This window comes from Leuciscus leuciscus, assembly GCF_965113295.1.
Source record: "Leuciscus leuciscus genome assembly, chromosome: 18".
NCBI classification, from domain to species: Eukaryota; Metazoa; Chordata; class Actinopteri; order Cypriniformes; family Leuciscidae; genus Leuciscus; species Leuciscus leuciscus.
The window spans coordinates 6,643,913-6,670,974 of NC_138742.1; the positions used below are offsets into that span (position 1 = coordinate 6,643,913).

The 27,062-nt window shown below is 38.6% G+C and overlaps 3 protein-coding genes across 3 annotated transcripts in view; 1 reads left to right on the forward strand and 2 right to left on the reverse strand.

Annotated features, from left to right (window-relative positions):
- Nucleotides 1-14,459, reverse strand: part of c23h1orf87 (chromosome 23 C1orf87 homolog) — a gene marked incomplete at its 5' end in the record, with an annotated part of 84,172 nt that extends 69,713 nt beyond the window's left edge. The window contains 2 exons of the mRNA XM_082144638.1: nt 13,476-13,663; nt 14,446-14,459. Of these exons, the coding sequence (XP_082000764.1) occupies nt 13,476-13,663; nt 14,446-14,459 (202 nt within the window). The remainder of the gene's footprint in view (nt 1-13,475; nt 13,664-14,445) is intronic.
- Nucleotides 1-27,062, reverse strand: part of LOC309480930 (uncharacterized protein) — a 232,148-nt gene that overhangs the window by 97,130 nt on the left and 107,956 nt on the right. The window lies entirely within an intron of this gene.
- LOC309480974 (uncharacterized protein) lies at nt 15,947-26,823 on the forward strand. The gene is made up of 2 exons (XM_082145749.1): nt 15,947-17,495; nt 25,384-26,823. Exons 1-2 carry the CDS (start codon nt 17,057-17,059, stop codon nt 25,593-25,595), a joined length of 651 nt encoding a protein of 216 aa, XP_082001875.1. The 5' UTR covers nt 15,947-17,056; the 3' UTR covers nt 25,596-26,823.

The following is a 27,062-nucleotide window of genomic DNA, read 5'->3' on the forward strand; positions in this document are numbered from 1 at the left end:
TATTAAACCCATGATTTACTCACCCTCAAGCCGTTCGAGATGCATATATCAATCATTTTTCAGACGAACACATTTTCAGTTATTTCAGAAAATGTCTTAGATCTTTCAGTGGTTATAATGTGAAGTAATGGGGTCCACCTCCTTCAAGTCCCAAAAATGTGCATGCATCCTTCACAAAAGTAATCCATCCGGCTCCAGGGGGATAAACGAAGGCCTTCTGAGGGTAATCCGTGCGGTTTTGTCGTAAAAATATACGTATTTAAAACTTTATAAATGAAAATAACTGGCTTCCGGCAACGGTCGACGCACGTTCACGGGAGATGGATGCCGGCGTATGATGTAGGACGTAGCGTAGGAACCGTCGTGATGTAGAATGAACGCTACGCTACGTCCTACGTCATACATCGGCATCCATCTCCCGTGAACGCGCGTCGACCGTTGCCATAACTTGACATTATAACCACTGAAAGATCTAAGACATTTTCTAAAATAACTGAAAATGTGTTCGTCTGAAAAATGATTGACATATGCATCTCGAACGGCTTGAGGGTGAGTAAATCATGGGTTTAATATAATTTTTGGCCGAACTATCCCTTTAAGGTGTTGACTATGTACTAGACTTGTAGTCAAGACCGCCTAAACCGAGACCAAGACACTACCAAGACCAGAGGGTATCGAGACCAAGACAAGACCAAGACCAAGACCAAGACAGACCAAGTCAAGACCAAGACCAAGACCAAGTCGAGACCAAGACCGAGACCAAGTCGAGACCAAAAAAAAAAAAAAAAAAACAGACTAGTGTTGAAGCTAAGCAATAACTTGTATGAATTCAAGAACAGCAGCATAGGGTTCAGCCCTATTTTTTTACAGTCTATGGTTCAGCCGCAGTTTACATTCAATACATATTAGACGGTATTACTTCAACTACACAGGCAGAACAATACAGAGACAGACCATGTCATGTGTGTGACTGTGAGCTGACTGTAAATGTTTTTGCAGACTGGGTGAGATCAACTATGTGTAGCAATTGCTTGACGGCTGTTACTGCACTATTAGAGGATTGAGACTCCCTTAACTTTTGTGTACTGTTGAGGACTGACATGACTGGTACTGACTGGTTCATCTGACAAAACATCAAACACCTCCAACACCATCTTGCTCCTCCAACAATTGTCTAAAGAATGAGAAATATGTAACCAATTGAAATTATACTTAATGTGTAGATGAAATCGTAACATCAAATTAAAGATACACAATTATAAACTTGGATTAGGCCTAATGTTTAGTCAACACAACGGAATGATATTTAAAAGACTATTTATTTAGTCAATAGTGTAATCAAACAACACACACACACACACACACACACACACACACACACACACACACACACACACACACACACACACACACACACACACAGAGAGAGATATCAAAGACACAAATTCATCTAAGCAAATGCCTGCCTATCTCTGCCGATTTCAGAGTCTCCAAATGAATCCATTCTGCAACTTTTAAATACATAATAAAATGTTTAAAAACGAAATTATAGGCTTAAGTGCAGGATCCGAAAGTTGGTCGTTTTCTCGTGTGGCTCGCGCGCACGCCGCACTTTCACTCGGACGCGCGCTTCAATCCGTTCCGTTGTGGATAATAATGTTGCATTATCGAACGTTGTGTCGTCGTGGATATTGTAGTATTGTATTGCTAAATTTCCCGACCACTATGTCGGTCTGAGACAGCGAGACCTAGACAAGACCGAGAGGTCCGAGACCAAGACAAGACCAAGACCAAAGACCGTCAAGGCCGTGACAAGACCGAGACCACGTAAAAGTGGTCTCGAGACCGGTCTCGAGACCAAGACCGGTCTCGAGACATACATCACTACTATGTACTTGCTATATGATATCCTAAGTGGCTGCCAGGGGGTTGCTATAAGGTTGCTAGGATATTTTGAGTGGTTACCAGGGTGTTGCTGTTTGGTTTTTAGATGTTGACAATGCAGTTACTTGGCTGTTCTGAGAGGATGCCAGGGAGAGTTGCTATGTGTTTGCCAGGGCAATTTTAAGGTGGTTGCTGTGGTGTTGTGGGTGGTTTCCAGGGTGTTGCTATGTAGTTGCTATAGGATATTCTATGTGGCCGCCAGGGGGTTGCAAGACTTTTCTGAGTTGTTACCTGGGTGTTGCTGTTTGCTTGTTAAGATATTGACTGTGTAGTTGTTTGGGTGTTCTGAGTGGATGCCAGGGAGTTGCTATGTGGTTGCTATGGTGTTGTGGGTAGTTGCCAGGGCGTTGCTATGTAGTTGCTATATGATATTTTAAGTGGCTGCCAGGGGTTTGCTATAAGGTTGCTGGGATATTCTGAGTGGCCATTTGGTTGTTAGGATGTTGACTGTGTAGTTGTTTGGGTGTTCTGAGTGGATGCCAGGGAGTTGCTATGTGGTTGCTATGGCGTTGTGGGTAGTTGCCAGGGCGTTGCTATGTAGTTGCTTGGATATTTTAAGTAGCTGTCAGTGGTTGCTAGGATTTTGATTTTGTGTATATAGCATATTTAGTGGACTTAAAAGTTCATTTAGTGAGAGATTAATGATGCTTCTGTACTGAATGATTTAGAAGGTCTTTTATTCATGCCGCAGTGAGATTTTTTTAATGAAGTTGTGTAATTGTTGTATGGATTGATTGTGCTGTAATGTTTATTGTTTGTGCTGTTCGTAATTGTGGCAGTTGTGTTTCTCTCAAGGGGATTAATAAAGGTTTCTAATCTAAAAATGTAATCTAATCTAATATAGGATATTCTGAGTGGTCACCAGGGTGTTGACTATGCAGCTGCAAGGGTGTTCTGAGTGCTTGCTAGCGGATTGATAGTTGTCTAGAAGTTTCTAACTTCCTGTTCCTTTAGACACTTGGAGATGATGAGTAATATGGGTTAAAAGTGAACAAATACAGTAACCAAACACAGAAATGTTACAGTACAGAGAAAATCCAAACTGTCAGCCCTGAAGGACAGGATGCTGGCCTTGTTTAGACAGGAAATCTTAAATAAAGTTTAGGAGATCCCTCATAATTTCTGACAGCTGCTGTGATGGATCTGAAATTTACATCACACATAACCTTGAGAGCAAAAGCGGCCAGAGCAGCGACAGGCTGTACAATGCAACAGCAATAAATGTAGCAATAAAAAAGAGACCGGGATTGATGGTGTTGCAGGATTGATAAATGTGAACATAGCAGATCACTCCTGAGAGGAAGAGGAATGCGCTCGCTTTTGCTATTAGTTTCCTCAAACTGAGCTCCGTCACTGAATAGAAAATGAATGGAACAGCATTAGTTCCTCAAAAGATTATAAAATAATTACTTAAAAAGACTTTTTAGAAATTTCGTAATTTTGCAGTTAGTTTTATTTATTTGAAAACCATGTGCCAGTTATGTAAACCTTAATTTTCTTTTTAAAAATTATATATTGATTTGTGACATTATTTTCATGACAATTAAAGGAGAACTCCGGTCAATTTTAACATTGAGCTAATTTTTTTGTAAATTTGGAGTGCTGTCAGTACAGAGAACAACGACAAAAATCGGTGTTGCCTACACCGTGTTATCCTCTTTTTAAAATTTGCACCCTGTTGACTTCAATGGGGCAAGTTTTAAACCTGCTTTTAGCCTCTTAACATCCTTGATGTGTCATTACAAGTGCCCAGCCATGTGAGTGATTCCTTCAGAGTGAACACGGGTGAATCTGACTGCAGTAGATGTGAAAGATATGAATAAATATGAATAATGGTTTAGTACCTATGATCACGCGCGTGAACACGACAATCGACTACTGTGGACTTCGACCGAAAACAGGATGTAAATACAGGTATGTGCGCTGGCTGAATTAACATCACTTTTATTCATATCTTTCACATCTGCAGTCAGATTCACCGCGTTCACTCTGAAGGAATCACTCACATGGCTGGGCACTTGTAATGACACATCAAGGATGTTAAGAGGCTAAAAGCAGGTTTAAAACTTGCCCCATTGAAGTCAACAGGGTGCAAATTTTTAAAAGAGGATAACACGGTGTAGGCAACACCGATTTTTGTCGTTGTTCTCTGTACTGACAGCACTCCAAATTTACAAAAAAATGAGCTCAATGTTAAAATTGACCGGAGTTCTCCTTTAAGCATATTTTCTCACATATTCCTGTCTTACAATCATGTATATTTAGGGGTTCAAGCACGAAGTGCTGAAACCCTATTGTAATTGTCCTGATTTTTATTATTATTATTTTTCCGCCATAAAACGCATCGTGCAGCCCAAACCGTAAGACCTAGAGACTTGAAACTTTGCCAGATGGTAGTACTATTGCTCGCTACTCAGATACACGGACTCAGCCCAATCGGCCCATAGGTGGCGCTATAGCAACCAAAAGCGCGAAACAGCTCATAACTCCTAGACCTTATGTCGTAGACTCAAGTGTCTTATATCATTGGAAAGCTGGACGCCTGACGAACAAAACGTATATCTCCGATTTCATTTCCGTCATGATAGATTTTCCGCCATTTTGAATTTTGTCAAAAACCTACTTTTGCGAACTAGTCCCTGGTTTTTTGCCCGATCGGAACCAAACCAGTGCAGAATTGTTCTCTGGAGTCTGAAGATCAATAATTATCGAAAAAAAGTCGAAATTCCGATTCTTGGTCGCTAGGGGGTGATAAATTAATGTTGTGGGAGGAGCCTATTTTACTAAAATGGCTATAACTCGAGAAGTAAATGAGATATCTTCACCAAACTTGGTACACATGTGTAAGAGGTCAATCTGAGGTCACAGTAAAAAAAATTGCGTCGATTGGCCACATGGTGGCGCTATAAACAAAAAAAAACATATAGACACCTGACCGTTTTTCCGAATGACTTGAAATTTGGTATGCAGTGTCTTGGCCCAAGGGGCCACCTATGTCTAAAAGGATATTGGCGTATCTCGAAAAACATGGCCGCCATTGGCCAATGAGGTTTGAGCACCGTTAACGAAGTCCGATCGGAGCGAAACTCGGTGGGCATGTTCGGCTCAAGCCCCTAGAGGTCTGTAAGAATTTTGAAAGAAATCGGCCACTAGTTGGCGCTAACGAGTTTTATGGCTCTGTAATCACGTGGTGTTACACTGATCATCACAAAATGCATATCATCTTATAGATCTGCTCATGCTGAACAACTTTGCCTCAAGAACCATTGCTGTCAATCAAACACTTAATTAAATATTCATGAATATGTTAAAAACCTACTTTTGCGAACTAGTCCCTGGTTTTTCGCCCGATCGGAACCAGACCAGTCTAGGACAATTCTATGGACTCTCTAGATCAATAATTATCGAAAAAAAGTTGAATTTTTGCATTTGGGTGGCTGTAATAGGGTAATTTATAAAAGGGGCGTGGCAAAATACACTAAAATGCCTATAAATCATAAATAAAAACTCAGAACTTCACAAAAATTGGTGAGCATATGTGACATAACATCATTAACAAGCATGCCAAATTTTATGGAGATCGGACCAAAGGTGGCGCTTTAACTGTTAAAAAGCTTTAAAACCATATATTTCCCATGGTAAACTGCCTGTATTGGCTGTAAATGGTCTTTTCCGTCTATTATGTCAATTGTTAAATGCTTTCTAAATAAAACTTAATGTCTTTTGATGCTTGTGTGCTTAAAGGCCTTAAAGGCGTTAACTGCTTGAACCCCGATAAATGCTGCTTGCAGCTTTAATCTATGTTATTTTTATTATATTAATGATTAAAAAAATATGCAAAATACACTTTTACAAGATCTTTGAACATAAATGTGTCCTGTACACAACCACCCTATAATGGTAAAAATCCACCCACACCTTTTTTTTTATATATATTAATCTCCATAAATCATAAGCAGTGTCTCAGAACAAGCCGTTTGCAGTTTGTGAATTCTAGCTTTTGTGATGTCACCACTGATCTATATAATGACAGGATACTTTAGATTTAAAAACTGTCTTGTTAGGCAATGTTTTTTCAGTCAAATCATAAAATTTACTATTGATTCAATAGAACGCGTGAGCTCACTAGGGAACACCAATATGGCGGCGCGGTGGCTTCACTGTTTATGACGTCATGAGCTATCCAGTTATTCTATATAGATCAGTGGATGTCACACATGCTTAGGCCCCGCCCATGACTGCTGATGGACTATGCTCAATTAGCATAAACCCCGTCCTCAGTACGCTCAGTCATCCCTCGAGGGGGCTGAATATGAGCATTGTTGTGAGACAGTTGAGAACCGGTACTGCAATTATCCAGTTCTGAGGAGCTGAATGTTGTAGTTATCGAAACAGACTCGTCACTTAATGTGAAGCAAACAGTGGTAGGGGGGCGATTATGAGGGTCGGGCCGATATTTCCTGCCACTATCCTCGGGCCGGGCCGGGCCGGGCCCTTGATCAAGCATTTGTGTTTTTTTAATCATTAATTTATTAGCCTAATTGTGTGGACAATGCAACACGTCAAGTGTCATGCGCAGCGTCTCCTCCACTTGCACGCATCACACCGGGCTTGCTGTGCTGTATCGTGTAGCTTAAGTGCAACATGGAGCTTAAAGATGTAAAGAAAAAAAGAAAAACAGGAGAATTAATTTTGAGCAAGTTTTGGAGGAAAGTCGGAGGTATGGAACCATTTTAAACAAGTCGTGGGCAGTGACAACATATGTGTTGGCTTTGTCGAGTGTTCACGTTTTTTTTTTTTTTACGCTTCTTCATTCAGATCCATTTGCGATCCATTCCATTCTGAATAAACAAACAACGCAGTTTACATTCTTCGTCCTTGTTGCATTATTCATTAAGATTAAACATTAAAGATGTAAGATAAAAAGATTTCTGTAGTTCAAACAACTCGGAATTGTAGTTGAGAATGTCAGTTATCGCCCACGTATAAAAAAAGGGTCGGGTTTAAATCAGGCTCGGTCTCATAATTACAGTTAATGTGTCTTGATTTTCTTGATTTTTTGGGCCCGATGAAGCTCTAGTTCTACTCAGCCATCCAGCCCCTCTGGGGTTGGACACTATGGTGCAGACGTGGTCAAGGTCACGTCTGTAAGCATTTCCCCTGATTGCTCTGCTCCCAGGAGTTCTGGAAATGGTTTGCCCGGATGGGGTCAGTCTACTGCTAGTAGCCCGTTCTGGCCGGCACGAGTATGGTTTGCGGACCTATAGTGTCTCTCCTCAACGGCTCTCCTCTGGAGATTCCGATCAGGAGGTACCTACTCTCTCACGTGAGTGGGCCGATCCTTCAAGTTTCTGAGAATATCTCTAAAGACTGTCTTTCTCCTCGCTATTTCGTCTCTTAAGAGAATTGGAGACATTCAAGCACTTTCGGTATCTCCCTTGTGCATGGAATTTGCTCCTGGTATGGTAAAGGGTTTTCTTCACCCTAAGACCAGGTTACGTTCCTAAGGTTCCTACAAATACTGTAAGACCTAGAGTGCTGCAGGCCCTCTGTCCTCCTCCGGACGTCAGACCTAGAGAAACTTTACCCACAAAGGGGTGCCCAGCATCTAAGCAGAGGATCTCACTTGCTTATGAGTCGGCCAGTCAGCCTTCACCTTTGGCTGTAAGGGCTACTGCTTCCAAAGCATTACTGTCAGGAGTTCCCCTCCAAGATGTTTGTGATGCGGCAGGCTAGTCCTCACCGCATACATTCGTGAGGCTTCACTAGCTGGACCTCAGCTCCAATCCTGGGGCGCAGGTGCTTTCGCCAAGATGTGCGCATTGCTTTCACACAGACGGACACTTGCTCTTATGGCGGCGTGGGTTTTAGCGTTCCCACAGTGTTTCGATGCAGCTTGAGTTCCCTTGAAAGGGAACGTCTCGGTTACGTATGTAACCCTAGTTCCCTGAAGAGAGAACGAGATGCTACGTCACCCTGCCATACTCCCGGTATGCCCGTGATCGACTTGCTTCAGCCTATCAGAAGCTGACGCTGTTTGGTTCAGGTGTGCTTTATAGTTTCCTGATCGATGACGTCATATGAACTTCCGTCATGCCATCGGACTGGTTGCATACGTGCTTCAAGACGCAATCACGCAGAGGTGTTCCCACAGCGTTTCGACGCAGCATCTCGTTCCCTCTTCAGGGAACTAGGGTTACACACGTAACCGAGACGTTTTTTCCCCCCTTTTTTATTCTGGGCTTTTTTCATTACTTTCATATGAATGCTGAAATGCACGCTAGGTCAGAAAAAGTGCATTTATTGAAGAGACGAAGATGTTTTAATTCAATTGTGCCATTTTTATTTGGCTTTGATACTGAAATATAAATGTTTTAGTGCATATATAAATAATGTATATATCTTTATTTGATGTTTTGTGTTGAAGCCAGTAGTCTCTTGCAATCAAGGTTAATGTTTTACTAATTATACAACAGTAACACTCTTTTATTCTCTGTGAAATGAAAGTGCTTTGAAATGTAAACAATGTAAGTTGGCCATGAAAGAGTATATGTGTCGTGCATGCATTGCCATTAGTTTGAATATCGTCACATTAGCATTTCAACAAATTGATTAACGGTGAATCATAATGGCTACAAATAACAGCTCTGATCGTGACATAATGACGTCAGACTTGGATGTTTAGAATGTAATTTTTCTTTACTTTAAATATCATAGATTTTGTTGTCTTTTTTTAATAGTCAAGCAACAAGATATTGAAGTAGTGCACTTGAACATAAAAGCAACCTGAATATGTTTTCAGCTCACGCGGACAGTTACGTTTGAGTCTGCCATACCAAACAGATGAGTTTGTTAAGACTTCAGGGCTAAATATCACCACTACAGCATGTTCCCAAAGACTTAATCCCCATCAGCCATTAATGTTATTTTTAGAGGCCTCTGGGTCATCTTGAAATGAACGATATAAAGGGTGTCTAATGGAGATATGGGGCGGCGGCGCTGAAATTGAGTCTGCTTTAGTGCTGAGCTCACCTGAGGACTCACAGAATTAAACTGAAACATTACATGAGAGAGAAATCAAGCTCTCTGTTTGACTGTTTACACTGCACAGCAAATGACCTCACTTTTAGCCAGCACAGATGGAGACATGAAAACACAACCAGATTTGCATTTCATAAGAGAAATAGCAGCGCTTGCAAGGCAGGAACACAATAGCTTTTTGAATATAGATAGATAGATAGATAGATAGATAGATAGATAGATAGATAGATAGATAGATAGATAGATAGATAGATAGATAGATAGATAGATAGATAGATAGATAGATAGATAGATAGATAGATAGATAGATAGATAGATAGATAACTCCCCCTGTAGTCAATAATTGTATCCCTTAAAACTCATCTTTGATCACCAAAATGACTTTAATCCTTGAAAAAAAAGTCTTCTCTGAAAAAAGTTAATTTATTCATGTCTTAAAATAGCTTGAATGTAACTCTACACCCTTGCCTCATTTAGTATACGCGGTTCTATAAAATATGCAAATGAGCCCCGCCTCCACTCACTCACAGCAGCTCAGAGATCCACTCGTTGAACTTTAAGCAAAACTAACTTAATTTTACTGATTTTTCAATAGACTTGATATCTTAAGTCATTTTGCTTCTCAAATAAATGCATCTTGATTTTAGAATGTTTAGATATTTGTAATGGAAAACAAGACAAAGTACTGAATAAAAAAAATAAAAATTTTGCATGTAGTGTAAAGATTTAGAACAAACCCTAACCAGAATACTTGAGGAACATGGCCTGAAAAGCCCTGTAAAGAATGAATTAAATTAATTTAGTTCACTGAGGGATGTTACTTACACACATAGCCTCTCAAATGACAGGAAGAGGAAACAAGGACATGGAGAAAAAGCATTCACAGAAAGAGAGAAGCACACGTGCGCACAAGTGCAATGTGCTGCTGCGTCTGAGGTCATACCTGATTTAAAGCAGTGTATAGTGAGCTGAGAGTACCGAGCAATTTTCATCAGAGCATTTTCATCTGAGATAAGCAGCTCCACACAACTGTGACTGTTTATTACGCAGTGTCGCCGTGAAGATCACGAGGAAGAGAGGAAAGCTCCTCTTCCTCCATCCTCATGTGAATCTGTGCTGATTAGCTCTGATTGGAGAATCACAAGCACCTACCAAATGCTTCACTTATACCTAATGAATAGCAAAATCCTTCTGACGCTGTAAGTCGAACCTACAACACTATCAAAACACTCACACCTCACTGCATCGTTGAGCTTGATATTACAGAATGCTGAATAACTGTACAGTAGGTTAAAAGAATAGATCATCCAAATTTACTCATGCCTCATGTCATTTTAAATGTTTTGGACAAGGAGAAATGTTGAAGAATGTCCTGAACATTGGTTTGAAAACACTGTTGATCTGCATTATCAGATCTTTTAGTGCTTTAGGTTATGCACTAATGTGGTGTGATATTTACTTCTCTTTCAACCACTTGACCTCTTGTCTTGTCTTTTTTCTGGCTTCTAGAGACCCAGAGCTAAAAAACACCAAAGCTCTACTAATATCAGTGTGGGACTCTGCGATTAACGTCTCTCCTGAGGACTTGGATGATGAAATGTCTGGCCTAGATCTACAAAACACCCAGATGTGCTGTCCCTGGCTGGGACAAAAAGGTTATGAATGAAATATGAAAGACGAAACAGAACGTCTGGAACAAACTCTTTTAAAGAACCAAACTTGGAAACTGTCAGATGACGGTACAATTCGAGAGGTATTCAAAGCTACTTGAATTGCTGGAATTTAAAAGTTTCCGTTTTCATGTTTAATTGATGTGAACATCAGTATTTAGGGGTTCAAGCGTGTAGCGCTGAAACCCTATTGTAAGTGTTAGAATTTCCAAGGATCAGCATACTGCCCTAAAAGTGATCGGGTAGACCAAACCGTATGTCGTAGAGACTTGAAACTTTGGGGTTTTAACATCACCAAGGCTCACCCCAATCGGCCTGATGGTGGCGCTACAGCAATCAAAAGTACGTAATGGTGAAGTTTTCTGGTATTTTGTATTTTTGGAAAAAAACTACTTTTGCGAAGTAGTCCTAGGTTTTTGCCCAATCAGAACCAAACCAGTGCATAAATATTCTCTGGAGTCTGATTGTCAATAATTATTAAGTCTGCGAAGGAACGGCAAAACTTTTGAAGTGGCCGTGGCTACTTTTACCAAAACGCCTATCCCTCTTGAACGGAATGAGATTTCACCAAACTCGGTACACTTATGTACAGGCTCAGTCTGTGGAAGCGTGAAAAAGCATGCGGCGACTGGCCACTTGGTGGCCCTATAAAAAAATTAAATAAAAATAAAAACACGAACAGCTATAGATACTCATCAGTTAGTCCAACTGACATGAAAACTGGCATGCAGTATCTTTGTCCAATGTGCTATGACTGTCTAAGAGGGCATTCGCATATTTTGAAAAATACGGCTGTCGTCGGCCAATGAAGTTCGAGCAGCTGTTAGAGAAGGTTAACGGAGGCCAATCAGAAAGAAACTCGCTAGGCCTGTTTGACTCACGGCCTGTGAGAAATTACAAAGAAATCAGCCACCTAGGGGCGCCTTCGCGTTTTTCATGTGCGTAAAGGAATGCATTTCACACAATTTTTCGCACATGCCCTTGGCATTCATACTATATGGTAGAACTCCCTATTCTGAACAACTTTGCCTCTATAGGACCACCACTGTCGAATCGAATTGTTCATTAAATATTGGAGATTATTTCAAAAACCAAATTTTGCCAACTAGTCCTAGGTTTTTGGCTCAACCTTGATAACTGTTAAAAAGCTTTAAAACATATATTTGTAGAAATCAGCAGAATTTCCTCCAAAAAACAGAGTATTCTGTCTGGCAACTGCTCATTACTTGATATCGGTCATCAATTTAAAGTTAATTACTGTTCCTCTGCCAAAATGCCCAGTCATCTCAATGCTGAGTGAACCAACTCAATTTAGTACGTGCACATTTGGAGACCAATGACATGGCAGCGCTTGAAATTAGCACACTTTTTGAGAGGATTAGAATGTTTTTAATAAGCCATTCCGCTCAGATTATCCACCAAGAATATCTCCATTTTCCCTGTGCATGCCTTTAAAATGATTGCCTTCAGAAAATGTGAAACCTTTAATCTACCCTGTGGTAGCTCACTGCTTTATTGCAAGGGAGAGAGAGAGTGTTTTATTCTTGCAATGCAGATGTTTCCATCTGAGAGATTACTGAACGGATATCGTCATTGCAGAGATTTCAGTGTTACGGACCACTGTATTTAAAACAATACAACTTTAAAAGCTTTAAACTCTCATACATTATTGAAAGAACACATACATAATGCATATTAAAATACTGTGTTATCTTAGCAACAAGATAAAGCTCTGTTGATCACTATATGAATGACTTATGTAATTGCTGCCTATACAGTATGTAGACTGTTCAAATTTGGTAACTAATGAGGTTACAATGCAGATTCCTATATAGACATCATACAGACAGTGCCCTTTTGTTTTAGGTAATCAAACAAAGGCAAGATTGAAGTGGAAAAAAAATCGTCTTTTTTAACACCATATTCTCTGGGGTATGTTGGAAAAGAGTTTGTTGTAAACTTGTTGTGGCATGCAATCAACAGTGCTAGCTGAAATAATGGAAAGTAATAACAAAAGTAATTCATTTAAAAGACATATCTTGATGTTGATAAGCAAATCAAATATGCACATAAAATGTAATAAAACGTGTGTTTTTCTTCCCCGTAGGATGTTAAAGGGATATTTCACTGCTGGAAAGATGAATGTGTATTTAAATTGGGTCATTTATGTAGTAGAAATGTGAAATTATTTTAGAAGTTGGTGCCCTCTAGACTGAGAAAAGCCAGAAAATGTATTTTTGCCTCATGTGGAGGATAGACAACGACTCCCAGAATGCACTTGCTTCGCTTCCCTACGAGGACACGCCCAAGCCACGCCTACCGGTTACAGAGGGCAGTATCTGGAGAAATGATACAGCTAGGCTACTAGCTGACTCGAAACTGAAAAGACGGCGTTTTATCGTGAGATCTCCCTATGGGCGGGTTGAAGACATGCGGAACGAGCTCCTCCTACTGGCTGGAGTCTCTCGCCTCTGGACAAACAAGCCTCAGATGATCATGACGCTAAATGACGATTTTTGCATCGTCTGAGGTTTTTTTTTACAGACACACAATACAGAAATCTCTCGTCTCAGGGGGACATGAGGGAGGGAAGCACGGGCATTCGAAAATACTACCGGGTTTCTACTGATACAATGCTTAATGCTAATCGGTGAAGTATCCCTTTAATCTCACCTGCAGACAAGAAGACGGTTCTTAGAAGGAGCATTGGTGCTTTCAGCCAAGCTTTAATAAATGGTCTTTTGATATTTATATTAATCATCACGTCTTGCTCAGACTTCAGTCTCACACGCCTCCCTCCACCACGACAAAACCCTATACCTGATTCAGCCCTTTGCTGTGTGAGGTCACTGACTCCTGTCGCTTCCTCTTCTTCTTCTTGCTGAAAGCTCTGATATGCTCTTAATTGACTCCAGTCCATCAGAGAGCTGGAGACTGCGAGGCCAGTGGACACAAAGGTGTGCAAAATATCACAGGAGGTAATTGACAAGTGCAGACGTGATGACCTCCTGCAGAGAAAAGTGAAAGGCGTTAGCGCTGTATTTGAAGAGGGACTCATGGGGGTCAGTGCTGGTGAACTCTTCAGCTAATGGTGGATGGTTTCCAACATCATTCACACTTATAATAGTCCCATTCCTGAATGGTCAGTACAGCATTACTGCTGTGCTAAAATATGGGATAGTTGAGGCACAAAAGTCTTTGTCAAAGTCTTTTCTTCCTCATTGTGACATAGCCTATATCAAAATGAAACAGCTTCTCGAACAAGAACAAATGTAGGTAGTAAACGCCAGTAAACACATCATCAGAGGAGAGATGTCGCTGCAAGAGGGAGGGGAAGTTATTTTGATTAAAGATTAGAAGGGCACATGAATAAAAATAAAAAAAGCAAGAATTATATGCACGGATAAATCATTTATAATAAATGCTGCAATATTCCATTAAAAAAAAAAATTATATCATGGTGACTTTAACCAACTGCGCTCCCTAACCGGTAGGCGTGGCTTGGGAGTGGCCTCCTAGGGCAGCGAAGCAAGTGCATTCTGGGAGTTGTTGTCTTTCATCCACATACGCCAAAAATACATACAAATACAGTCTAGAAAGCTCCAAATTCAAAAATAATTTCACATTTCTTCTACATAAATGACCTATTTTAAATACACATTTCATCTTTCCAGAGGTGAAGTATCCCTTTAATTTACATGCCAGGGACGTCTGACTTAAGAAAATAACATTTTAAAGTAATTTTGAAAAATAAAATAAGTAAAGCAAGAAATTTAGATGTTAAGTTTACCTGTGAGAACTCATTTTGAAATCAAGTATTTATATTCCAGTATTTGGTGCTAAATTTGCAAAATTACTCGAACAAATGTAAGCTTTTCTTCAAACACATGTAGCTGAACATATGGCCTAAATAAATACCTAAATACATTTCTCAGTCTAAATTCAAAACCACTCCTTTTGAAGGTTTGAGTCCTGCTGACATCAATCAACAAGAATCTGGATTTTGTACTAAAATATTAATATTCGGTAGCACTTTATGTAAATGTGCCCTTGTTACACATGTTACATGTACTGTAGCAATAACTATAAATTAGGCACAATCACGTGCAACTAACCCTAAACCAACCCTAACCCAATAATAAGTGCATGTAGCTAATTACTCAGTCCTTAAATGTATAATTACACTCTTAAGGGACACATTAAAATAAAGTGTAACTGAAAATTCAAATGTGCAGCAAAGGAACTGCCCTGCCTCTTCATTCACGCATTCTTATAAGAATAATACTCTTTCATGAAATGGATTGTTTCTAAAAATAAGCCTTAAATCTCTATCCATGACAAATTTCTCTTGGGAAGTATGGGCATTCAGTGTTCATATGAGGTCATATTTGTCTTGTGTAGGGAAATATCACTGTACAGATGGCACTGAAGGCACTAAACCAATTTATATGATTGAATTTATGTATTTCTGGTGTCACCAATAATGTGGCTTAATTATCTTGCTTATCTTGCTTGCTTGTTCAGCTGGTCTTCTAGTTTTGCCTGTGGTCTTCCAGCCTGAACCACTGAGCGACAGATGCCCAAAACCCCTCTAAAACCAGCAAACTAGACCTGCAAAACATCTTAGGCTTGTTTATGTTTGTTTTGTAAGTAAGGTAATGGGGAGAGTTTCAGGTAGAGTAAACATATACATACTTATGTTCAGGTTGTCCAGTCAACGAAGTTGGTCACATTAAGATATGTATCTCTATCTCTGGGCTCTTGGAGTCGTGAGGCACGGGTCACACGAAGGATGTTTTCTCTTCATCTCTTATCAGGAGCTAGAGAGGATATCTCGAGACGTGATCAGAAAAAAAGGAACACGTGATTTCTTTGGCGCGCACGGCTTATGAGTGTAGTTAGGTGACAAATTATCCACAGTAAGGAGTTTGAGGCCCAGGACCACCATTTTTACCCTGTTAGTCATGGTGATTGTATAAATGTGATTATTTAAGACCATTTCAGACCAAATTTAAAGTGATGTCTCCGTTCACTTTGCCTAGTCTCCTTTAACCTTGAAGTGGTTAATGACTAAAAAAAGACTCCAACATAATAGTCTGCAATGAAATTATTTTTTCCTCTTGAAAGTTCCAATGCATGTCATACAAAAGCTTATGTCTGAAGTGTTTTTGTGAAAGTTATTGCTACCTTCGAGTAGCCTTGACGGTTTTTTCTCCGCGCGCGCTCCCTTCAGCACTGATCTGCGCGCGCTCCCAGTGCAGGCGGCGGCGTCCTTATAGGCTACTACCTTGAGAAAAGGATAGGAAAACCGTACAAAACCAGTTTCCAGGTCAACGCGGGGTTAGACCCGCTGAAGGCGACCCTCGTTACGCTCTTGAACGCGCTCGCTTTGAATCCCGCCACCACCTGCATACAAAACTGACGCGCGTGTTTGGAGCTCGTGAGGAAAATGCTGACGCGTTTGATCGTTTCGTCAGCGGTTTGACGTGTAGACTGCTGAGGGATATTTATTACTCTAAAGGACTTTTTATGGACGCGAATATTTCGTTTACGCGGAAACACTTTCTTGTGAGAAGGACATGAATTTGGAATTTTTGTGTATATTTTCTATATAATGAGAAACGTCGTGTATAGGTTACGACATTAGCCTGCTGAGGGATATTTATTACTCTTAACGACTTTTTATGGACGCGATATCATCGCAAATATGTTGTTATTTGGAAAACAGAATGTTTGAAAATGTTTCGAATAGTTAATTTAATCGCAGACATGTTTTATTATTTATCCTCAAATCTCGTATACTGCACCATTTTCCATTTACTAAATAATATTTGCTTGCATTTTGTCTCATTAAACGAGGAAACCAGAATTCTTTCCACAGCAAACAAACTCGAATGATCATCGCAAACATCCTATGTGAAACTATTTCTCTGAGAACGTCCTTGCATTTGGAAACGTTTTGAATATTATGAGATTTATTAATTTGAACGACGTGTTTGATGTATTACAGGATATTTATTGCTCCTTGCGACTTTATGTGGACGCGAACGATCGTCTTATACGTGGAAATTCTTAAAATTTGGGAATGCTCTGAATAGAACACGGCGCACTAATTATTTATAGTCAAAGCTCTTACTGCAGCATTTTCATTTACAGAACATGTATCTCATTTAACAAGCGAATGCCGTGTTTATGTGGAAATAACGCAGCTGAATTTGGGAATGTTCTTGAAATTCTTATTTATTTATCAATAATTTTTTAGCGTTCGGTCCAAATTTCTCTCTTATTAAACCAGGAAAATCCACGTTGCACTGATGCATGAGGAAACTGATACCCTAATTTGGATAAACTGAGCGTTACGAGACTTCAGCAAGAGTTTGGCGCAACTACATCCACCGGTGATGCCGGAGGTCACTTCCACCAGAAGTGATAAGCTAACATCCAAAGGCATTATGTTTTTATGCAACACCACAGCCATCAAGGACTGGAGTTATTTTCTCTCTCAGATCTTGCCTCTTGTGAATAAATCAGCGGGATTTGTTCAGGATCGGGTGGAGGCTGTTACGAGCACCATGGTGACGGCTCTGGAGCCCGATCTGACCGGGATGAGCGCTAGTCACCCGCCGCTCAACTCCAATCACACGTCCGGGACGGAGCACGTCTTTCAGTACTCGTACTCCGAGAGTGACCTGCAGTACACGGACTACAGGACGCCGCCGAGGGAATCGATACCGCTGCCCAAGGCGGTGCTGTACCTGGTCATGGCCGCGCTGGTGGTGGTGGCCGTGGCGTACGCGATCGTGGGGCACCTGGTGAAGGATCTCGTGCATGAGTGTTTGGGTAAGTGCATTCTGTTAATGCATACTGTGTGATCAACTAAACAACACTCTGACGAAACACTGTGCAAATGTTTGTGTGTTTTGGGTATGCATTAATATCAGAAAGATTCAACACTGAATACAAAAATGCAACTCTGTCTGCACCTGTTTGGTTCATTGCACTGCTGCTGATAAAAAATAAATAAAACAAGCCTTAGGTCTCAAGCTGGTTTCCCAGCCTAAACCAGCAAAAGTAGGGCTGGGCAAAATTTTGTATCGTTTTTTAAAATGTGGTCGATTCAAAATCGATTCTCAAAGGCCACGAATCGATTTTTTCCACATTTATTTATTTATCACCCCAAAACACAGTATTAGTTTTCCTACACTGTTCATAGGCTTGCAGCCTCCATGTTACAGCTAATGCTGTGAGATTTTATGTTTATTTTATATTAAACATAAAATAACCTGATCTTGTTTGATTAAGGCATATGCAACTGTTCTGACAACTGTTTTGACCAATCAATGGTCAGCATCAATTTTTCATCTTGCATCAAAATCCTGTTTAATCATTGTATGCATTTGAAATATTAGGTTCTGTTTTAATGTACCCAAGTGTACCTAAAATAAAAAGAGTTAATATATGTGTGGCTCTTAATTTCTTTTTATTAGTTAACAACTTGTAAACTTATGTTCACTGTTCTTTTTGATAAATATAGGATTTGTATTAAATCTATATTCATTGAGTCGAATCAAGAGTCGAATCGGGAATCGAAAATCGAATTTAGAATCGAAATCGAATCGAGAATTGAAATCGAATCGAAGTGAGAGCTCGCGAATCGAAATCGAATTGAATTGGAACATTTTAATCGATACCCAGCCCTAAGCAAAAGTGCCGATCTAACAAAAAAAAAATATATTCTAAGAACATTTTGCTGATGTTCCCATCAGGTTATGAAAACGTTATTTCTTAGTGTTTACTGAACGTTCGAAACGTGTTTAATGTTTTAAAAACGTTTTTCTTGGTTATGCGAACATTCCATTTCGTCATCCTTAAACATTCTAAAACAATTAGTCGTTAGAAGAACTAAAACGTTTCAGAAAAAAAGTTCCATGAATGATGTATAAATAACGGGTTTGTGCTAAAGACCAGTTGAACAAACATTCTATCAATGTTACTGGAAGAACGTTTGTTCATAACATTGAGAGAACATTGTCAGAACGTTAGTCAAAGTTCAGAGAGTGTTCCTGTAAAACCTCTCTAAAACCAGCCAACAGATCAGCCTCCACACTGGACCAGTTAAAACATTTACCATACATGGACCTTATACATTTATAGCTCATTTATTCATTTATTACAGCCATTTACCAGTACTATAGGCATTTTATATAGTATTATAGTCATTTTCATAATATTATATGAAATAGTTTACTGAAAGTGTGTATTTGTGTGCTTTGGGGTTTTTGTGAGCTTTTGGTGTGTTTAGGCATTCACATTCATAAGGGGTTATGATGAGTTTTGCTGAAGTGTGTTTTTTGGGGGATTATGTTTGATATTTACGCATATGTACGTGAGTGCTAATAGACTCGTGACATTTTGTTTGCAAGGTCCTTGATGGTGCATACTACTGTCTGCATCAGTTCTTACATCACGGAGTCTCAGTGCCAAAATGCACCTCTGTTGTACATTCACACATTTACATTCACCTCCACAAACATCTCGGCTGATTCCTGAAAGCTCAGAGTTGAGTATCCGGAAGGGAGTGAAAAGGAATTACAGTCCCTCACCTCTGTTTTTCAAAGACCTTGACGTTTACCTGAAGCGATGAAGCAGGCGAGTTTCACACACACTCACACACACACACACACACACACACTCACACACACACACACACACACACACACACACACACACACACACACACACACACACACACACACACACACACACACACACACACACACACACTGCACACACACACACACACACACACACACACACACTGCACACACACACACACGCATGCACAAAAGAAGCAGAGAGGGGACATGAGCACTCAACAATACCTAAGAGATTTCCCCAAAAGCCCTGGTTACAGCGCGCTCTCATCCTTCATGAGCTGTAGATGTGCTCAGTGCATTTGTGTCGATCCTGGAGGTGTAAATGTGAAGATTGTCTGTTTGGTGAGATTCTCACTGTAGTATTTCTCTCTCCAGGGTCAGACGGGAAGTAGGGAGCTCTTTTTTTCCTATAGTAATGCACACTATTTAGTTTGCATTTCATCTGCTTGTTCATTGCGATATGGCAAGCCTCATTATTATTGCTGATTCTTTGGGTTGGGGTTTTCTTTAAAAAAAACAAAACAAAAAAAATAGTGCTATTACTTTTCTAAGTGACTGGAGCTGCATTTTTTTTTTTCTTGGTGGACAATAAAACATCTGGCAAAAAAAAAAAAAGCTGGGAATCCACCATGAACACCAGATCTCCCTATAGTGGCATTGACTTTTGCATTGGCATGGCAACCACCACTAATATTTTCTTCAGCAAATGGAAAATCTAGTGTTTATCATGAACAGTTTTAAAATTGAAAATACAATATAAGTAAAAAAAAAACAAAAAAAAAAACATAACATTGGAGGATTATTTACACAACCTGTCATATAAAAAGTCAATGCAACAGGGCTGGGCAACGATTAATCGCGATTAATCGCATCCAAAATAAAAGTTTGTATTTACATAATATATGTGTGTGTACTGCGTATAATTATTTTGTATATTTAAATGCAAACATATGCATGTATATATTTAAAAAATATATGCATGTATATACTGTATATATATTTATACATCATTTATATTATATAGAAATATAAATATTTTATATATAAATAACACATTTTTCTTAAATATATACATGCATTTGTGTGTATTTATATATACAACATAATTATACACAGTACACACATATATTATGTAAACACAAACTTTTATTTTGGATGTGATTAATCGTTGCTCAGCCCTAAAAAAATGCAGAATGTATAGAAGAGCCAGTTCTCTTACAGCATGTGTTCATTCTCCGGAATTATAAAAAGCCCTTTTAATGTCCTGATTATTTTGCCTTGCTTATTTTCCCTCTCCCTCTTTCACTGAAGCAGTTCAGCCTAATTGGCATAAATGTGTATGTGGGAAGTTTTCATGCCATCACATGTCTCTGCTTATCAGCCACTTTTGTTTACTCGCACCCTTCAGTCTGACTCTGCTGTATTATCTGCTCATCTTAATTCCAGGATGCTTTCTGAGTCAAAGGCGAATGCGTTTAGCGCTGCCAGGCTGGTGGCTTCTGTCATGGATCTGAACTAAGTGTGCAGTTTGATGGAGCATTCAGACCGGACGAGTTATTTGAATCATTAATCAAGCAGTGTAGTACTTTAATTATCAATAGGTGAACTGCAAGGTATTTCATTAATGCAGTCAGACATCAGCCTGGGGCTCATATATAATATGTAGTGTGTATTGCATTACAGAAATAAGCTCTACTTACTGGAATGTAAATTTTGTTTTCATGAATTGTGAAATATGATCCGGACATGTTCTTGTTTTTTGTGAGGTTCTCGGTTTCTTTTTCATAAAGAAGCTTGCACATCTTTTTCGTTTTCCATCATGCTTTTCATTAAATCATTGAAATCAGACCTGTTAATCAAGTCATGGGCTTTTTTTTTTTACTTAGTTTATGTCCTTGAATAATAACGTGTGTAATGTTTGTATAATGTGTCTGTGAAAGTGTGCATGCCTCTTTTGTGTTAGACAAAATTTACATTAATGTCATGGCATTAATGGCTTGTGAATATGAATATTAATGTGTATCTCCACCTCTGTCAGTACAGCTTGCATATCATGGTTTAACATCTCACTTCTGCTGCCAGAGGCTGTTTACTGCTTCTCTGTGTCTTGTGTCTTGTGCTTTCGGTCACAGTTTTCTGACTTAATCTGTCTCCACATACCATTTTCCACAACAAATAGTTTCACATTGTTTTGTCAAAATGGACTCAATAGATTAATTCAGACTTCAAAGTTGTCTGTGTATTGTGAGTTGTTTAGAATCAGAACTCTGACTCATGAAAGTTCCATGTTTTTTCCCCTATTCTGGAGAGAAGTTATTCTATTTGTCTAGTCATTAAACTAGGAACGAATCAGTGTCGACAGTGACAGAGTAAAGGCCTATTCACAGCAAGCTTTTGGCATGAAAAACACCGAACTTCATTATGGCCATTTCAAAACAAAGTATTCTATGGCCGCTTTATTCTCTTTATCCACCATGTACGAGCCTTTTATGTATAAATACAAAAGACATCATTGTAGAAATAATCAATGACATTGTGTGTGTGTGTGTGTGTGTGTGTGTGTGTGTGTGTGTGTGTGTGTGTGTGTGTGTGTGTGTGTGTGTGTGGGTGGGTATGCAAGGTCACTTTTTCAAATTGTTCAGAAGGTGACCAATTTAAATAAAAAATTCCAAAAACAATTTTTCTTTAAAAAATACTTGGATGCCTGAAGAAATGTTTGCCATCCTAACAATTAAAAAGAAAACTGAATAACATTGTTTAAATGTTTGGCACAAAGAACATACAGATTTGAATATGTGTATGTGGCAAAAATTTGACTGAATAAGCCTTGAATAAAAAGTTATAAAAAATAAAGCATTTATTGTCACTGTCCTGACAACCCTCACTCCTGTATTTGCTTGAATGACTCTGAAGCGATTTTTAACCTTAGTCCTTTGTCCCCAAGATCATTTGTTGTCTAAAACAACATTCATCACAGGCTGTTATTACAAGTAACACAAGTTATGTAATCAGATTACTTTTCAAGTAACTTGTAAAGCATTACTTTTAAATTTAGAGTTGTTTTTTCAAAATAAGTTACACAAGTTGAGAGAAATTGTGTGTAAGTTAAGAGGTGTTGTGTGTGAACATGATGGTTTTTGTAGTTCTAGACTAATGTGAACATGCATTTACTCATCTCACTTGCACAAAAACAGTATTCCTCATAAAAATAAGTGAAATGCAAACTCAGAATATTACACAAACCTAAACTAATTAAATATGTGAAATAGCACAAATATACTTTATGTATGTAATCTCACTTTATTAGCGTCTTGCTTGCTGCTGACCTTCGATAATCCAACTCAACTTTACTAATAAGCAAAGATTAATTACTTCAGATAAACATCACATTTGTGTTTCTTTTTTATTTATTGCTGAAGTAAGAGTTTTGGGCTGTGTCCGAATTTGCCTCCCTTACCCTTATATAGGGCACTATTGAGGGGACGGCCATTAGTAGTGTTGTCCGAAACCATATAGTGGACGTTATCAAGTGCACTCATTCAATCCCACAATGCACCACAATAACGACTGTACAACCGATGTACGCTCAAAGGCTAGAGAATACCCATAATGCACTGTGAGGCTCGTGCCGAATGAATTTCCGCATATCGCCAGAAGATGGCACCCGCATCTGAATCATCCATACATTCATTTTCCAAACAGCTGGTCCAATGTGGGTACAGTGTAATATCATAAGCTGTAAATTCCTATTTAATTGATTATTACATTTTTTAATTAAGGTTTTTTACATGCTGGTTTCAATGCTAGTTTCCTAAGTTTAAAATAATTATTAAACAGCACAAACTATGCAAAAGCCAAAATTCACTTGGAAAAGGAGCGGGATGAAGCAGAAGCTTCTACTGTACAGGACTGAATTTGCATCTGCTTGAGCCTAAGGCTTATTCATTGCAATTTTGGTGTGAAAGGGCCTTTACGTTGCAAGGACCCATCCTGTTGAGAATCACTATATATATTCTACAAATGTGAGCATATTTTTGGCATAAAATTTGATTTTTTTAATTTATACCAACAAATTGCCACATATTTAATATTATTAAGTGTCGCTGCATTGTGATCAGTGTTAGGTACATTACTCTAAAAAATCAATGAATTACTAGTTACTAATTACCTCTTCAACAGTGTAATTAGATTACTGTACTCTAATATGTATTTAATTACTTATTACTAATTAATTTAGGATGCCCCGGCATCCTGGCCAAATTTGCCCCTTGGCCTCGGTCCATCATGGCCTCCTTATCATCCCCATACTGATTGGCTTCATCACTGTCTCCTCTCCACCAGTAAGCTGGTGTGTGGTGGGCGTTCTGGCGCAGTATGGCTGCCGTCGCATCATCCAGGTGGATGCTGCACATTGGTGGTGGTTGAGGAGATTCCCCCCTTTCATGTAAAGCGCTTTGAGTACCTAGAAAAGCGCTATATAAATGTAACGAATTATTATTATTATTATTATTATTATTAATTTCTAAATCCCATATCAACCTCAACCAGCTGAATAATACAAGGATAGACATGAAACTGTTTTAATTCTTTCAAATAAATAATATACAATTGCATGAATTATCCTTAAACTGACCAAACAATTTAAAGGGAGAAGGTTACATAATAAACATACTTTTTTAACATCAGACAATACATTTTGGACATTTAGAATAGTTTTTTTCTTTTTCGTGAGCACACAGGAGAGACTCCATGAACTGAACTGAGTGTGTTAGATAAGAGAGACATACAACATGTGCAGAGCAGCGGCTCCCAAGGACTGGAGTTGAGAACCACTGGTATATACCAGTCTGACCTCATGATATTTAACGCGATTTAGCCACCTCATAAAATGCATGCGTACGAATTGCAGTGAGATCGGATTGGTCTATACACAGTTTTTTAGCTCAGTTACATCAGAAGTAACTGTAATTAAATTACAGAAAAATTAAGAGTAATCCCTTACTTTACTTTTTCGAGGGAAAAGTTATTAAATTACAGTAATTTACCCCAACACTTACGGTGTAATACACCCAACGCTGACGGTGATATATACAGCCGGAAAACGGGTGTTTTACATCGGTGATGTTACTGTATGTCTTTTAGCCTGACTGGAATGATTTTTTGGCCAGTCAGAATCCAGAACAGTAACCATTGTTTTTTTAATGAACTCAAAAAATGTTTAGGCCTAAATTTAAGATCTGTGTATTTGAATTGCAAATAAAATGTCAATTATTTTGGATGGAAACACAAGCAAACTATAATAAGCTTAATGTGATGCATATCTGTCAGGCATGCATAAATTAAACATGTCAGATTAAAACAAAACAAAAATCATTGTATAGTTTATTATTAATTATTTGAACATATTTGATTTTATTTAAATAATTTCTAAATTAATTTATTTAAATATCTTAGAATCAGCATAAATCTGTTAATTGTGAAAACAGTTACATTTATTAAGTTAAACTTGGATTAAGTATGGCTTGCCGTGAAACAAGCAATACACAGTTCAAATGTATGAAAATGAAACAGATTGGATTGATTGGTGAAAAATATATAAACCTGGTCATTGTGTATTTGAAACACATTCAGTTTATTAGTGCTATTGCAGAAATCTTAACAGTTTTGTTTTATGTCTGACTGACAAATGTGCATCACATTAACTTTATTAGTTTAGTAATCCAAGTTGAGGAAAATTGTATGTGCATTATTATGTATCCAGATACATAAATCTTAAATTTACGAGTAAATATTTTTCGAGTGTCTATCAAACTCTTAAAAATAAAGGTTCTAAAACTGTGTTTTTGCTGTGATGCCATATAAGAAATTTTTTTTTGGTTCCGCAAAGAACATTTCAATGAACAAGAACCTTTTAATAACCTGAAGAACCGTTTTGTGGAGTGGAAAGGTTCCGTGGATGCTAAAGGTTGTTCGTGGAACCATAAAGCGCCTTTATTTTTCAGAGTGATAATGTCCCCTCATGCAGTGGATCCTCTGACTGATAATCATCTGTAATCTGTGTGTCTCATCAGAGTGGGTGTTTGGGCCTCGTTCAGACGACCGCAGGAGCAAGAGTGAGGTGAACTGCATCAGCAGCAGCGTCAATGAAATGAGCCAACTCTCTCGTCCGGTGGACATCGTGTACAATCACTCCGACTTCCCGAACGCCATCAGACCAGAGGAACTGGTGGTCACCATCGACGAGACCTCGCAGCTCCCTCGTGAAGCTTACAGTGGAACCTAACTGAGAAAAAACAACCACGGTTTGATTCAGCCCTTTATCACGAGGAGAAAAGCATGTTTGCTTCAGTTTGATCGGCATCTGTGAGCCGGTGCGGTGAAGTCAAACGACCTTTGGAGGTCATGATGAGGAAAACTGAGGAAGCTGGGAGACTTTAGAAGGAATGGAATCACAATACATTACATGTTCTTTATCGGAGTGCTGTGAGACACTAAACATTCTCAAACTGAATTTGAACTCGAGAAAGAGGAGAGACTCTTCTTTATCATTCATATCAGTCTTATTTTTCTTGTTTTGTGGAGACATGCACTGTGAATCTAGAATAGTTTTCTGCTGTTATCCATTTCCTACTCTTCCCACAACCCACTTTGGTTTGATTTTCCTACTTTTTTTTGCAGATATTTATGGCTGAGTACTTTGGGCTGCGTTATTGTATTTGTGAATACTTACATTTTACTCACTTTCAGGTTTTCTATAATTGATTATGCTGCTTAGAAACAGAAGTACTTAGAGATCTGCTCACTACGGGTTGATGGTTTAGATATACAGCCCTTGATGAAAAAACAAAAGATCACAAATGGCGAAACAAAACTGCAGATGTGTTTTATTTTCATCTAGCAGTGTTACCAAAAATGTGTTTTATAATGGAGGGAGACACTATACACAAAAACTTCTACTGAAAATGTATATATAAATGAAAGAAAACAGCAGTTATACACACTTATAAATGGTTTTATACATTGACTGATGATCTAAAAAGATTCATATCTATGTTTACTTCACAACTAAGGGCTATAATTTCAGATCATCTTAACGAAGCTTCAGATCTAAACATCACATCACAAGATTTTCAATCTCAAAAAAAGGGGATAATTGTTTCAAACTGGCAAAAGAAAAAAATAATTATCATTCAGAAGTAAGATTGGGACGTTAGACTGAAGGCTTCGTCCACTTCTGCTGTTCCCTCTTTCATGCATTTTCAGTAAAGGTGAAAAAAATAACTCTAGGCAATTTTCCTGCTTACCGCATCAACATGTTTTCACCTTTGCTGCCAAATTGTAATTGTTTTCTCACATAGTCAAAAAAAAAAAAGGAAAAAAAAAATATTGTTCTGTGATCCATGTGTCCAGTCATGCCATGTAACAATAATCGGAATACGTTACGAAAGTTGTAGAAAAACACAAAATATGTTTTTCCTGTTTCTCATGTCATGTCATTTTACACAAATAAATGTGTGACACTATGTCAAATTTATCTAAAACAACTTGACAATCATTTTTTACAAAAAAAAAAATTCTGCTCCAAACCAAAGCCTGACACATTTTTTAAAAAAGATATGAAAAAGTTATTAATGGATCCTTTTTAAGTGATCCAATGCTAGCAGGAAAACAAATAAGTCTTTAGCACAGAATGATTTAAGGAACATGCAAAGGTTAATTATTCTATTTTAAATATATAAATATGTATTAT

Excerpts from the sequence above, each read along its gene's own strand:
- LOC309480974 (XM_082145749.1), top strand. The coding sequence starts at position 17,057 with ATGCCGGAGGTCACTTCCACCAGAAGTGATAAGCTAACATCCAAAGGC. Across the intron at positions 17,496-25,383 it reads TCTCGTGCATGAGTGTTTGG|AGTGGGTGTTTGGGCCTCGT; the intron begins GTAAGTGCATTC and ends GTGTCTCATCAG.